General features: G+C 42.7%; 1 protein-coding gene across 1 annotated transcript; it reads left to right on the plus strand.

The window, feature by feature from the left end:
* Positions 1 to 8,117: 8,117 nt before the first annotated feature.
* LOC129339365 (olfactory receptor 14A16-like) lies at positions 8,118 to 8,708 on the plus strand. Its single transcript, XM_054993950.1, has one exon. The coding sequence runs from the start codon at positions 8,118 to 8,120 to the stop codon at positions 8,706 to 8,708; it is 591 nt and encodes a 196-aa protein (XP_054849925.1).
* Positions 8,709 to 14,422: the final 5,714 nt, after the last annotated feature.

The following is a 14,422-nucleotide window of genomic DNA, read 5'->3' on the forward strand; positions in this document are numbered from 1 at the left end:
TCTCGATTAATTCAGGTAGATGTTCAACTGGAAAGGTATTTTATTAGAATAAATGGAAGAAAAGAGCAATTCTGCAAAATACACTTAGCACACACACCAGGCTATCTAAGAAAACAGGTAGGAAATTGGAGATAGTAGTTACCAGGCGGGGCGATATTTATCGGTCTCAAAGAAAAAGGATGTCTGTGGAGGCAGCAGCGAAACGAACCATCGTTTCAGAGAAGAGAAGCACATATGGATTTGGGTGTGTGTGGATAGACATAAGAACACACACATAGTATACATGGCTGGGCCATGATGGTATGATTCTTAGAATGTGGCCAATTATAGGACCACTTATAGGCCAGTTATAGGGCAAAATGTACCCTGGGGCAAACTGACGTCTTTGCCCCTCAAAACAATAACTTAATGGATTTTCAATAAGTAGCACAACAGATTGAGAAATGCTTGCTACGACAATCTGGGATGGACTAAAGGTGAAAACAATTCTTGTTGATCTGGCAAATATTGGATAGGAGAAGCTACCAGGCTTGCTGCATCGCTTTGATTAGGAAAGGTAGGTAATGGGGAAGCCCAGCAGGGTGTTGGTGAGATAGGAACTCTTGGGAGACTTATTTTCTTAAGAACATAAGAACATAAGCAAAGCCATGTTGGATCAGGCCAGTGGCCCATCCAGTCCAACATTCTGTCACACACAGTGGCTAGAAATCCAGTGCCATCTAAAGGACTGTCAGTGAGGCCAGGACACCAGAAGCCCTCCCACTGCCTTCCTTCCAGCACCAAGACAACAGAGCACCACCTCCCCACAAAGAGAATACCATCTATCTCCTGTGGCTAATAGCCACTGATGGACCTCTGCTCCATATATTTGTCCAGTCCCCTCTTGAAGCTGGCAATGCTTGTAGCTGCCACCACCTCCTGTGGCAACGAATTCCATGTGTTTATCACCCTTTGTGTAAAGTAGTATTTTCTTCTATCTGTTCTAACCCGACTGCTCAATAATTTCATAGAGTGCCCACGAGTTCTTGTATTGTGAGAAAGGGAGAAAAACACATCTTTCTCGACCTTCTCTAACCCGTGCATTATCTTGTAAACCTCTATCATGTCTCCCCTCAGTCGTCTTTTCTCCAGGCTAAAGAGCCCCAAGCGCCTCAATCTTTCCTCGTAGGGAAAGTGTTCCAACCCTTTAATCATTTTAGTTGCCCTTCTCTGTACTTTTTCCAGTGCTATGATATCTTTTTTAAGGTGTGGCGACCAGAACTGTACACAGTACTCCAAATGAGGCCTCACCATCGATTTATACAGAGGCATTATGATACCAGCTGATTTGTTTTCAATCCCTTTCCTAATAACCCCTAGCATAGCATTAGCTTTTTTTATGGCAGTCGCACACTGTGCTGACGTTTTTAGTGAGTTATCTATCATGACTCCAAGATCTCTCTCTTGGTCAGTCTCCGCCAGTTCAGACCCCATCAACTTGTATTTATATTTTGGATTTTTGGTTCCAATGTGCATTACTTTGCACTTGGCTACATTGAACCTCATTTGCCACATGGATGCCCACTCTTCTAGCCTTGACAGATCCCTTTGGAGTGCCTCACAATCCTCTCTGGCTTTCACCACCCTGAACAATTTCGTGTCATCTGCAAATTTAGCCACTTCACTGCTTAATCCCAATTCCAAATCATTAATAAACAAGTTAAAAAGCATTGGACCCAATACCGACCCCTGTGGCACCCCACTGCTCACCACCCTCCACTGTGAGAAGTGCCCGTTTATGCTCACTCTCTGTTTCCTATTAATTAGCCAGTTTTCGATCCACAAGAGGACTTGGCCCTTTATCCCATAGCTACTGAGCTTACTTAGGAGCCTTTGATGAGGAACTTTGTCAAAAGCTTTCTGGAAGTCAAGATAAACAATATCTATCGGGTCTCCCTTGTCCACTTGTTTGTTCACTCCCTCAAAGAACTCTAACAGATTGGTGAGACAAGATCTTCCCTTACAGAACCCATGCTGAGTTTTCCTCATCAGCTTTTGGTCATCAATGTGCCCACTAATTTTATTTTTGATAATAGTTTCCACCAACTTACCCGGTATTGACGTCAGGCTGACTGGCCTGTAATTTCCCGGATCTCCCCTGGAACCTTTTTTAAAGATGGGGACAACATTAGCTACCTTCCAGTCCTCAGGAACAGATGCAGAGTTTAATGACAGATTACATATTTTTGTGAGGAGATCTACAAGTTCACACTTGAGTTCTTTCAGAACTCTTGGATGTATGCCATCTGGGCCCGGTGATTTATCAGTTTTTAAATTATCTAGCAGTCGCATAACCTCCTCTCTCGTCACCTCAATGTGACTCAGGTCTTTCAAAACCCCTCCCAAAGTCAGTGCTTCCGGAGTGGGCATGCACTTCTTATCTTCCACAGTGAAGACAGAAGCAAAGAACGCATTCAGCTTCTCGGCCATTTCCCTATCACCCTTTAGTAATCCTTTTACGCCTTGGTCATCCAAGGGCCCCACGGCCTCCCTAGCTGGTTTCCTACTTCTAATATATTTAAAGAATTGTTTATTGTTTTTCTTTATGTTCTTTGCAATATGCTCCTCATATTCCCTTTTTGCCTGTCTGATCACAGACTTGCACTTTTTTTGCCACAGCTTATGCTCCTTTTTATCAACCTCACTCCGACTAGTTTTCCACTGCCTAAAAGAATCCTTTTTACCTTTTACAGCTTCTATTACATTGCTTGTTAACCATGCTGGCCTTTTCCTAAACCTATTTGTGCCTTTCCTAACCAGCGGTATATATTTAATTTGAGCTTCCAGGATTGTAGTTTTAAATAGTCTCCAAGATTCCCCAAGTGTTTTGACCTTTTTTACTTTCCCTTTCAGTTTCTTCTTCACGTACCCCCTCATCTCAGAAAAGTTACCCCTTTTGAAGTTAAACATGGCTGTGTTGGTCTTATTTGGCAATTTCCTATTTATACATATGTTGTACTCAATAACATTATGGTCACTGTTCCCAAGTGGTGCAATCACATTTACATCTCTCACCAGGTCTTCAGCATTACTGAGGACCAAATCCAGGATCACCTCTCCCCTAGTAGGTTCTGTAACCATCTGTTCCATAGCACAGTCATTGAGACAGTCTAGAAACTCACTTTCTCTCCCCCGATTCGAACACCCATTGGCCCAGTCAATGTGTGGGTAGTTAAAATCACCCATTACGACACAGTTTTTTTGTTTAGCAGCCATCTTTAATCCTGTCATCATTTTATAATCCTCCTCTATTTTCTGATCTGGAGGGCGATAACAAACTCCCACAGTTAAGTTTCCATTTGGGCCCGTAATTTCAACCCATAGCATTTCCAGAAGCGAATCTAATTCAGTTACCTTCTCAATCTTACTGGAATGTATACCTTCTCTGACATATAGAGCCACCCCACCACCAACCCTTCCCTCCCTATCCTTCCGATATAATTTATATCCAGGAATCACCGTGTCCCACTGATTTTCCTCATCCCACCAAGTTTCTGATATGCCCACAATGTCTATGGATTCGCCCAACACTAAACATTCCAGCTCCCCAATTTTACCTCGGACACTTCTAGCATTTGTATATAAACACCTGTAACTTCCCCGGCACACTTTGCCTCGAGACGTAGTTAGGTCATCTGCACTGTTTGTCTCCATCTCAGTTGACAACTCTAATCTATCTCCCTGTAGAAGTGTTATACCTAGCCCTTCATCTCTCTGAGATGAACCATCCTGAACCAGAGACACTTTATCTCTTGTCGGCTTTCCCCTAGCATTTAGTTTAAAAACTGCTCTGCCACCTTTTTGATTTTAAGTGCCAGCAGCCGGGTTCCTTCTCGGGACAAGTGGAGACCGTCTCTCTTGTACAGCTCCCGCTTGTCCCAAAAAAAATCCCAGTGCCTAACAAACTTGAACCCCTCCTCCCTACACCATCGTCTCATCCACGCATTGAGACTCCTGATCTGCGTTTGTCTCTCTGGCCCTGCGCGTGGAACAGGTAGCACTTCTGAGAAGGCTACCTTGGAGGTCCTGGCCTTGAGTCTCCTGCCTAACAGCCTAAATTTTTGTTCCAAGACCTCACGACTGCATTTCCCAACATCGTTGGTTCCAACATGGACCACGACCGCTGACTCTTCCCCAGCACTATCTACCAGCCTATCTATAACACGCGTAATGTCCGCTACCTTCGCACCAGGCAGGCAAGTCACCATACGGTCAGAACGCGGTTGTGCCACCCAGCTATCTACTTGTCTAAGGATCGAATCACCAACTACCAAGAGCCTCCCTCCCGCCCCACCCAGGGATGGTTCCTTGATGCGAAAGGAAACCTGCTCACCAACTGAAGAAGAGGTCCCTTCTGAGGGCATGTTCCCCTTATCCTCAATACGGTGCCCTGATTCCACAAGATCCTCATTCTCCTTGACAACAAGAACGCTGCCATTTTTAGAGTGGGACACATCTGTCCTGTCCCTGAGAATCTTGTCCTCGTGCCTATCTAACTGTCTCCGCTTCTCCAGGTCAGCCACCTTGGCCTCAAGGGTACGTACTCGTTCCCTGAGAACCAGGAGCTCCTTGCAGCGAGCACACATCCAGGACTTCTGACCAGAAGGCAGATAGTCATACATGTGACACTCAGTGCAATACGCTGGAAAGCCCCCAACCCCCTGCTGGCATTCTGACTTCATTATTCTGTTTTAGGAATAACACACTAAGAGGAAAGAAAACGGCTATGATCCCCCGGCTAAGAGCCACAGGCCAAGAGCCCTTTAGCTCTCGCCCTTCGGCTCGCGCCAAAGGCTCGCGCCCCTGCCCAGCAGTTGCCTTTTCAATGCAAAAGGTCACTTCCTGCTAAGCACAGGAGGTGAGCACAAAGGGGGGGTGTGGCTCGTACTCCAGCAACCCCCAGCAGCCTTACAAACACACTCACCCTCAAACACAATCAAGCCCAAACACACTCAGCCTCAAAACTACACTCAAATCAACACAAAACTACACACAAAAAGCCCCAAAGCTAGAGAGGACCACCCTTAGCTTCTCAGCTTAACCCACCACAGCCAAGAAGGCAAAAAGCCCTTACCTCCTCTAGCAGCTGCAGACCATGTGCTCCTGAGCCCAGGTGACTCTGCTCTTAAGCATGGAATCTTAATTTCTGCTTTACTCAGGAGGAGTGTAGATGGTCTTTAGTCAATCAACTGTACAGACTCACACTTCAGTAATTTTCCAGCCTCCCATCCTATTGGCATCTGCCTTACCTAGTCAGGCTGTACCCTTGATTTGTGGCAAATCGGTTTCTGATATCTATTCACAAATTATCCTTTACTATGAGGAGGGGTCTGACTGCTAAGAATTAGGCAAAGAGCCTGGGAGAGCAGCCAGTGGTGAGCAGGGTGTTGGGATACCATGAGGGAATGGGTCAAGTGATACTATCTTGCCTTCTACACATATCTAGTGTGGGGGGGAGCTGCCTGTAGCCTTTGCTGAATTAAACAGAATACACTTGAATTAATCTGGCCCCTCTGAATCCAAATTCCTGATCCAGGATTCTCCAGTTGGAACCTGCATATCCACGTTATGCTGGATTGGCAGAAATGCACCTGTTTAGCTGGTTCACAAATCCTGAGTCACACACCCTTAATCACTTTCACTGATGGAAGACTCCATGGAACAGAAGAATTCTACACCGTTACCAGAATGATTCCTTGCATCTTTTTAGTTCATTTTGGACTCTAATCTTGACTAGATGTATGATTCTTAGGATGAGGTTGCAATTCAGTCAATCACAGTCATAACAAACATACTAAGTTAAGTGCATGCTTCAAATAGATGCCCTTTTGTTGTTGGTTTTTTAAGGCAAAGAATCAAATGAAATAATTCTCTGCAGAACAACTCACAGGACTTGTTCCTACAATTTCATATGAAGAAGTTAAAACGTCCATAAAAATACTTTTATACAGGGATAAGAAAGAGCATTTTGTCATTCTCACATCTTACACTGGTCTCATCTCTGCTAATTAATTTAGCACAAGACTCAGGGGAGTAAGTCTCCAGTAAAACAAAAGATATAAGTTAACTGCTACCCATAAACAACTGCTGCTTCATGTTGATATAGACAGACCCATCTCTAAAAGAAAAGACTATCACATGGCATGGATGGCAGTAAGAAACAAAGTTTAGAATGGACAGAAAAGTGGACATCTGGACTTGAAAAAAATCTATAAAGAATAATGGTAAGTTATTTGATATATTGATCATTGTACTTTCAGGGCCTCATCATGTTAAGTAAGTGGCATGGCTTCTGCCAACCCACTCCAATCCTTTCTGGTGGTAGAGTTTCAGGAAATTGCCAGAATATTTGTAAGATGTTCACTACCAGCCCATTGACTAGCAGGGCAATCCTGAGTAGGTCTGCTAAGAATCCAACTCATGTCTATTCAATAGGGTTTACTCTTTGGAAAGCATTCTTGGGAATGCACTCTAAATCAACATTGCTTTGGATAGTACTGTACATGAGGCAGCTGTACTATATGGAAAGTCTCCACTATAGTACCCTTTCTTTCTTAATTCAAGTGTGGATATGTAGATTTCCCATATATGTGTAGTGTTTGTTTATATACATCAAGATTTCTACATGAAAGAATTCAAGTTAAAACTTTGATTGGTGAACAACATCATTTGTAAGACAGAGGTGCACTTTCTTCTTTCACTAAGTATTCAGAGAATGAATCTCAAATTTTCACACACCCATTTTAATTAAATGTTGGGGAGATCAAAAATATTTTATTTCTTCTTCTTATATTTGATCAGTTACTTCATGTTGTATGTATGACCTGTAAAAAGTTTCTTTACCCATGAACAGGAAGCATTCACATGGCACATGTCGAAGGCTAGACTCTTCCACTTTTGAAAACCAGCATAGTCAAGTGATTTCCATGTCAAAGTGGGTTCCAGAAGATCCAAATCTGAATCTTGGCTCTTCCATTGAAACTCATTGCACGATCTTGGACCAGTGACTTTAACTAAGCCTTAAGTACCTTAAGGTTTGTCATTGTAAGGATAAAACAGAGGAAGAGAGAACAGAAACTGTTCCTCCCATATGTAATTGTGGCCTAATTAGTCAAAAGACAAGGCTTAAATATAGAAGAAAAGCTGACTATAAATATGTTAGAATTAACTTAAATTAGATCAGGGCATTAACTTGGGTGAGATTACTATTTGGTGGATGTATATGAATTGCTGGATATTAATAATTTTTTGCTGGATTGAATTGCTGGATATTAATAATTTTTTTTCCACCCCACCACAGTACAATCAAAACCAGCTTATGAGTGTTTCAGTTCTTCTCCCCATCTCCAGTATTTTTAACCACAGCAATGCTTAAATGAAGGACTTTATGCATGCTTTATTCAGAATATCCCGATGGGGACAGAGGGTAAATTGCATAGGATGACTAAATTAATTCCTCCCCAAATGGAAGGCTCCTGACAAACGTTCCTGAAGTTGTACTTATAAAGGAAGAAGTAAATGGGGTCTTATGGGATGCCAGTGCCACTTTTTACTTCATTCTTACTAAGTTGAATGACTTTTTCCGCACGCTGAATTCTGTAGCTTAGGGACAGGATTAAAAATGTTAGCATCAAATTCAATTACAGCTGTTAAAATACTACTAGAAATGGTAATTTGTAACTTTCCTGCATGTGTTTCCTTACTCAAGGATTATACAACATCCTGCTCAGAAAAAATGTCCAACAAAACAAAAATGTCAGACTTTCTGCTCCTGGAATTCTCAAATGTTCGGGAACTGCAGTTTCTACACTTCAGTTTTTCTGATGCTGTACTTGGTAACTGTAACAGGGAACGTTCTTGTCATCACTTCAGTCGCCTCAGACCACCACCTGCACACCCCCATGTACTTCTTGCTGATGAACCTGGCCATGCAGGACCTTGGTCAAGTTTCAGTCACTGTCCCCAAATCCATGATCAATTCTCTCCTGAATACCAGAAACATTTCTTACTCAGGGTGTGTTGCTCAAGTCTTCTTATTTGTCTTCTTCATAACATCTGATTTCTGCCTCCTCACAGTCATGGCATATGATCGGTATGTGGCTATTTGCAATCCATTACGTTATGAGATGGTAATTAACAGGCAGGTCTGCATTGAAATGATTGTTGGGGTATGGATAGCTGTTTCTCTCTATGCGGGGATACACACCTGTGGAACTTTTGCAACCCATTTCTGCTCTAATGATGTAAATCAATTCTTCTGTGAAATACCACAGCTAATAAAATTGTCTTGTTCTGACTTAAATCTAATAGAAATGAGCAGTAGTGGGATTAGCGTTTTCCTTACACTAGGCTGTTTTATCTATATCATTGTAACTTATGTGCATATTTTCAAGAGTATTTTAAGAGTGCCTTCTGCAAAGGGGAGGCAAAAGGCTTTCTCCACTTGCATTCCCCACCTCATTGTCTGCTCCATATTTATACTCACTGGATCATTTGCCTACCTGAATCCTGCCTCTCATACCCCATCACAGCTGGATTTGTTATTTGGTGTAATCTATTCCTTGGTTCCACCCTTATTAAATCCAGTGATTTATAGTATAAGAAACAAGGAGATCAAGAAAGCAATGGGAAAGGTTTTAGGTTTTAGGGACTTTTCTTTAAATACATGATCTAGTTTGCTATTGTGTGTGCTTACTCAGCTTTTCTGCTTTCCTAACAAATAGTAACATTAAAAAGCATAGCCAGAGATTACTCAACGTACAATGCTAATCTGAGTCTTCATAGTGAGGTGGATCCTTGTCTTGTCCTACCGATCCACTGAGCAAAATGTAGTCCCCCCCCCCCAACTACTTATACACCATCCTTTGTTTGAGCTGAGGACTGAAGCCTTCCTCAAATTGAGATGGCTCTTTCATCGGAGGAAAAGCCACTGAAAATGAAAGAAGATTCCTTAGGCTGGAAGAAAGCTACTTTGAGCATGGTTTCATCCACCCCAATATGATTCAATAGCACCTAATATTCTCCATGGGACTCCATAATGAGCCTTGATACATTCTAGAGGTCAGCACTGCAAATCAGCACTGCAAATCTTGTGAATTTAGTATCTGCTTAATGTGAACTGACAAATCATTCAGGCTTAGGCTAAAGGAGCTTCAAGGGAAACCAGAACTTATAACAAAAGGAATAGTGATGTTTCCATGACTTTGTTTCTCATTGATGTGTGTGTTATGTGCTTTCAAGGTGCCTCCAACCTATGGTGACCCTATGAAGGAAATAGATCCAGAGAAGTTAGCTGTACTAGTCTGTAGTAGCAAAATAGTAAAGAATCCAGTAGGACTCTATGGTGACTCGTATGAAGGAAAGAGATCCAAAACATCCTAACATCCTCAGACTTGCTCAGATCCTGCAAACTGGAGAACATGGCTTCTTTTATTGAGTCAAGCCATCTCCTTTTATGTCTTCCTCTTTTCCTACTGCCTTCCACTTTTCCTAGCATTATTGATGTTTCCAGAGAATCTTGTCTTCTCATGATATGACCAAAGTACAATAGCCTCAGTTTTGTCATTTTAGCTTCTAGGGAGTATTCAGGCTTGATTTAATCTAATACCCATTTATTTGTCTTTTTGGCCTCTATGGTATCCTCAAAACTCTCCTTCAGCACCACATTTCAAATGAATCAATTTTCTTCCTTTCAGCTTTTTTCAATTGTAAGGAAATGGCTGTGTCCAAGGAGTACTTGGAGAAGGTAACGACTCCTTTCTTAGCTGATGGGAGGAGTGTGTCAGTGGAATCTTGATCTGTAAAGCTCCTAATGCTTTATACTGGGTCATAAAAAACTAGCACAGAGACTATAGACTATGCTTTTGGATACAGACTGCTGATGTAGATATGCTCCTACTGGGTAGTTTCCACATTGCTAAATATGTCATTTTAATTAGTTACGCTTTTTCGTACCATACCCTGTCATGTTCTGTTCATTGAATGCCATGTGGATCATATTATATTGTGCTCAGTGAATGCCCTCACTGTTGATTATACTATATTTACTTGCACTGTGTAATCTGTCTTTGGCCTCAGTGAGGATGGCAGACTATGAATAAATTGACTAATAAATAATGTGCAGCAGGGTGTAAAGGAGGCAACTGTGGCAGCAACACTATCTGTAGAAGTGTCCAGGTCTGAAACACTTCCCCTTGAATTCTGCTGCAAGAACCAATTCCAGTCAGTTATTTAAATTCCTGAAGGATATCTTTCCTTCATGGAGAATGTTGAATTATCTAGACTAGACTAGCCTCAACTAGAGCCAGGGCCTTTTCGGTCCTGGCTCCCACTTGGTGAAATGCTCTGTCTGCTGGGATTAGGGCTCGGCAGGACCTACTATCCTTCCGCCGGGCCTGCAAGACAGAGTTGTTGCACCAGGCATATAGCTGAGGCCGAGCCTCTGCCATCCTGAAAAAAGGGGTGTATAAAATCTTAACCCTCCCTGTGAAGGCTATCTACCATCCTGTTTTAAATGTGTATTAATAGAAATACACTGCTGTTTTAATGTAGATGAATTTTTTTTGTATTTTAATATGTTGTTACCTACCCTGAGCCTGCCTGCGGGGAGGGCAGAATAGAAATTTGAAATAAATAAATAAAATAGAGTGATGGGTTTATTTTCAGATCAATTCTTTATACAAAAGAGTGCCTAGCTCACAGGAAAATATGTCATAATTTAAAGCCATGTGCCAAGAGATGTGGAATGTCCAGTGGCCTCCCTGTACCCAGAGGTCCTGTAGGGGTAGAGGGACCAATACAGCCTTCAAAGTGATTTCTTCCCTATCACTCCACTTCCCCTCCCCCAGGGTGGCGATTCCCAGCAGCTGATTATCTGAAACCGGACTGTAAAAGAGAAGGATGTCATTTGCCTCTTATTATGATAATCTACTGGGCAACTATAACAGGCAACCTCCTCCTCTTCTCTTCAGTCACCTTTGACCATCAGCTGCACTCCCCCAAGTAGTTCTCTCTGATGAACATGGTCATGCAGGACATTGGAAAAATTTAAATCACTGTCCCCAAATCCATGATCAATTCCCTCCTGAATACCGAACATATTGCTTACTCAGTGTGGGTTGCTCAAGTCTACTTCTTGTTCTTTTTCATAACATCTGATTTCTGCCTCCTCACAGTCACGATGTATGATTGGTATGCACCATTTGCAATCCATAACATTATGAAATAGTAATAAATAGAAAACTCTACACTGAACTAATTGCTGGTGTATGGATTGGTGGTTGTCTCTAAGCCAGGATGTACACCAGTGGGATTTTTGCTACACATTTTTGCTCTATACTGGTCAGTTAATTCCTTTGTAAAATCCCAAAGCTAATAAAATTGATTTGTTCTGGCCTAAATGTAATTGAAATGAGTTGCATTGGGTCTGGAGTTCTCATTGAGCCAGCCTGTTTTATCTATATTCTTGTAACTTATGTACAGATTTTTACCGCTGTATTTTCAGTACCCATTAATACTTTGGTGACAACTTTGTACCTTGCTGAAGGGAGCAGGCATCTGTATGGGTTGGATCCAGCCAGCCTTTCCCCCTCCATCTCACTAATTTTCCTTACTCAGTTTTGCATCCAACATTTTGTTTATCCAGGCAGATAACATCTTCCCTTTTTCATGAGTGGAAAAGCAGATTGGATCCAACCCTATGTCCCTGAGTGTTTGAAGAAACAACAAGCAAATTAGTTTCTGGAAGAGAGAAACATTGAAGACAGACATTGCTGGGGACTTAATAAAGCCTCTTGGAATACAGGATCACTCTTTCTGTCTTACGTTAGCAGATCTACTTCTTTACATCTACTTGAGTCATGTATGGGATTTGTAAATAAAGCAAATTGTGCCAGAAATGATGTTAGTGTACCAGAATGCTGCTGCTGTTCTCCATTGCCCCCATTTCCTTCCACCAGCACCCCCAGGCATTGGCAGACACAGGAGTGGAAAGTAGGAAGACTCACTCTATAGTGTGGTTTCCCTACCTCACAATGTCCTTGCAAAGCTGAAAATGAGCAAAGGAAAATAAAGTGGAGGTCCTACTGGGAAGAAAGTCAGGGTACATTATTTTTTACAAATATAATTTTGGCTATAGTACATAAAAAAGGATAATTGATCTTGATTAAAAATGGCACGAACTAAAAAAAAACCCAAACCACGTGATTCATGGTTCGTAGCATTCCACGAACCATGAGCCATGAATTTCTGACCTAGTTCATAAATTGGTTCGTGGTTCATGGCATTTCAACTGCCCCACACCAGCTACTGAAGCTGGTGCGGGGTGTTTGAAACAGACAGCCACTTTCTTCTGCTGCAGGAGAAAGAGGATGTCAGTTTCAAACACCCCATGCCAGTTTCAGCCCATCGGTTGAACCCAGAGCAGGGTCTGTTAAACTGACAGCCCGGACAGCAGGAGAAAGGGGCTGTCAGTTTCACAGACAATGAGCTGGAACCAGTGCAGGGTGAGTGAAGCTGACAGCCCCGTTGTCCCATGGCAAGAGTGGCAGGAGAAGGGGGCTGTCAGTTTCACAGACCCCACACAGGATTCAGCTGCGGGGTCTGTGAAAATGACAGCCTCTTTTCCTTCTGCCCAAGCTGTCAGTTTCACAGACCCCGTGCTGGAGCTGGTGTGGGGTCTGTAAAACTGACAGCCTGGGCAGCAGGAGAAAGGGGCTGTCAGTTTCACAGACCCCGTGCCGGTTTCAGCCCATCAATCCAGCACAAGATCTGTGAAACTGACAGCCTCTTTCTCCTGCTGCCAGAGTGGTAGGAGAAAGGGGCTGTCAGTTTCACAGACCCCATGCTGGGTTCAGCCACAGAGTCTGTGAAACTGACAACCCCTTCCTCCTGCTGCCTGGGCTGTCAGTTTCACAGACCCCGCACTGGAACCCGTACGGGGTCTGTAAAACTGACAGCTCAGGCATCAGGAGAAAGGGGCTGTCAGTTTCACAGACCCTGTGCTAGTTTCAGCCCATTGACTGAACCCAGTGGGGGGTCTGTGAAACTGACAGCTTCTTTCTCCTGCTGCCAGAATGGGTCTTTGAAAATGACAGCCTCTTTTCCTGCTGCCCGGGCTGTCAGTTTTACAGACCCCATGCTGGGTTCAGCCAATGGGCTGAAACTGGCATTGGGTCTGTGAAACTTCGAACCAGCCACAGAATGGTTGGAAAAAGTCATTTGTTCTGTAGAAACGTCATCTCACGGAACACATGTTTCTCTGCAAACTGACCAGCCATTCCGGAATTTTGTTCCATAGTTCATTTCATGTCCGTCTCTAATCTTAATGTATCTTCATCCAGCATTCCAGCCTGTTATTGAGCAGGCAGCTCTATCTTATTCATTCCATTGCTTAAGGTGACTCCTGAAATATTTCCTAGAAGATCTCGTGACAAATCTTTTAAGCACAACGTATAGGGATCCACAAAATCTGAATAGATCGCTTTACCTTGCACCTGGGTCTTCATTTTTTTCTTCTGCATACTGGTGTGGCCATCATTTTCCCGTACAGTAAGTGTGGGCTGCCATTTTCTGATATAGTTTCAGGGCTGGATCAGTCAAGAAATCTCCTTTTGTTCTGTAAAATTTCAGATTGGCAACTCTGTTTCTTAAAGCTGTACATATAATGATTGTTAAATCGGACCTCCAAGATAAAGTTTCACTAAAGGTTATACCAAAATATTTAAAGGTGCTACATTAGTCAGTTATTGGCAAGCAAGCAAGCAAGCAAGCAAGCAAACAAACAAAGAGTATTTCAGAGTAAGCAGTTTCTGATGAGCAATCTTGATCTCCTTCATTCTTGTGCTATAGATCAGTGGATTTATCAGGAACCACATTATATATAACTACAAATTATACATTAGGAGAAGGTTGGAGGTAGCCAGCAAGTCCAATGCATGTAAACAAGAAGCCCAGAATGAGATGAGGAATGCAAGTAGAAAAGTCCTTTTGCCTCCCCTGTAGAAAGGCCATTTTCACATATGTCACAATGATAAAATTAAGCAGATAGAAACAATACCTATACCAACCAAACCTATACCAACTTCAATTACATAGAATTCTGATCAGAAGAGCTTGAGACGTATTGTCGAAGGCTTTCACGGCCGGAGAACGATGGTTGTTGGGGGTTTTCCGGGCTGTATTGCCGTGGTCTTGGCATTGTAGTTCCTGACGTTTCGCCAGCAGCTGTGGCTGGCATCTTCAGAGGTGTAGCACCAAAAGACAGAGATCTCTCAGTGTCACAGTGTCACAGAACTACAATGCCAAGACCACGGCAATACAGCCCGGAAAACCCACAACAACCATAGAGCTTGAGACACTTGGGAATTTCACAGAAAAACAGATT

This window comes from Eublepharis macularius, chromosome 12 (assembly GCF_028583425.1).
Source record: "Eublepharis macularius isolate TG4126 chromosome 12, MPM_Emac_v1.0, whole genome shotgun sequence".
NCBI lineage: Eukaryota > Metazoa > Chordata > Lepidosauria > Squamata > Eublepharidae > Eublepharis > Eublepharis macularius.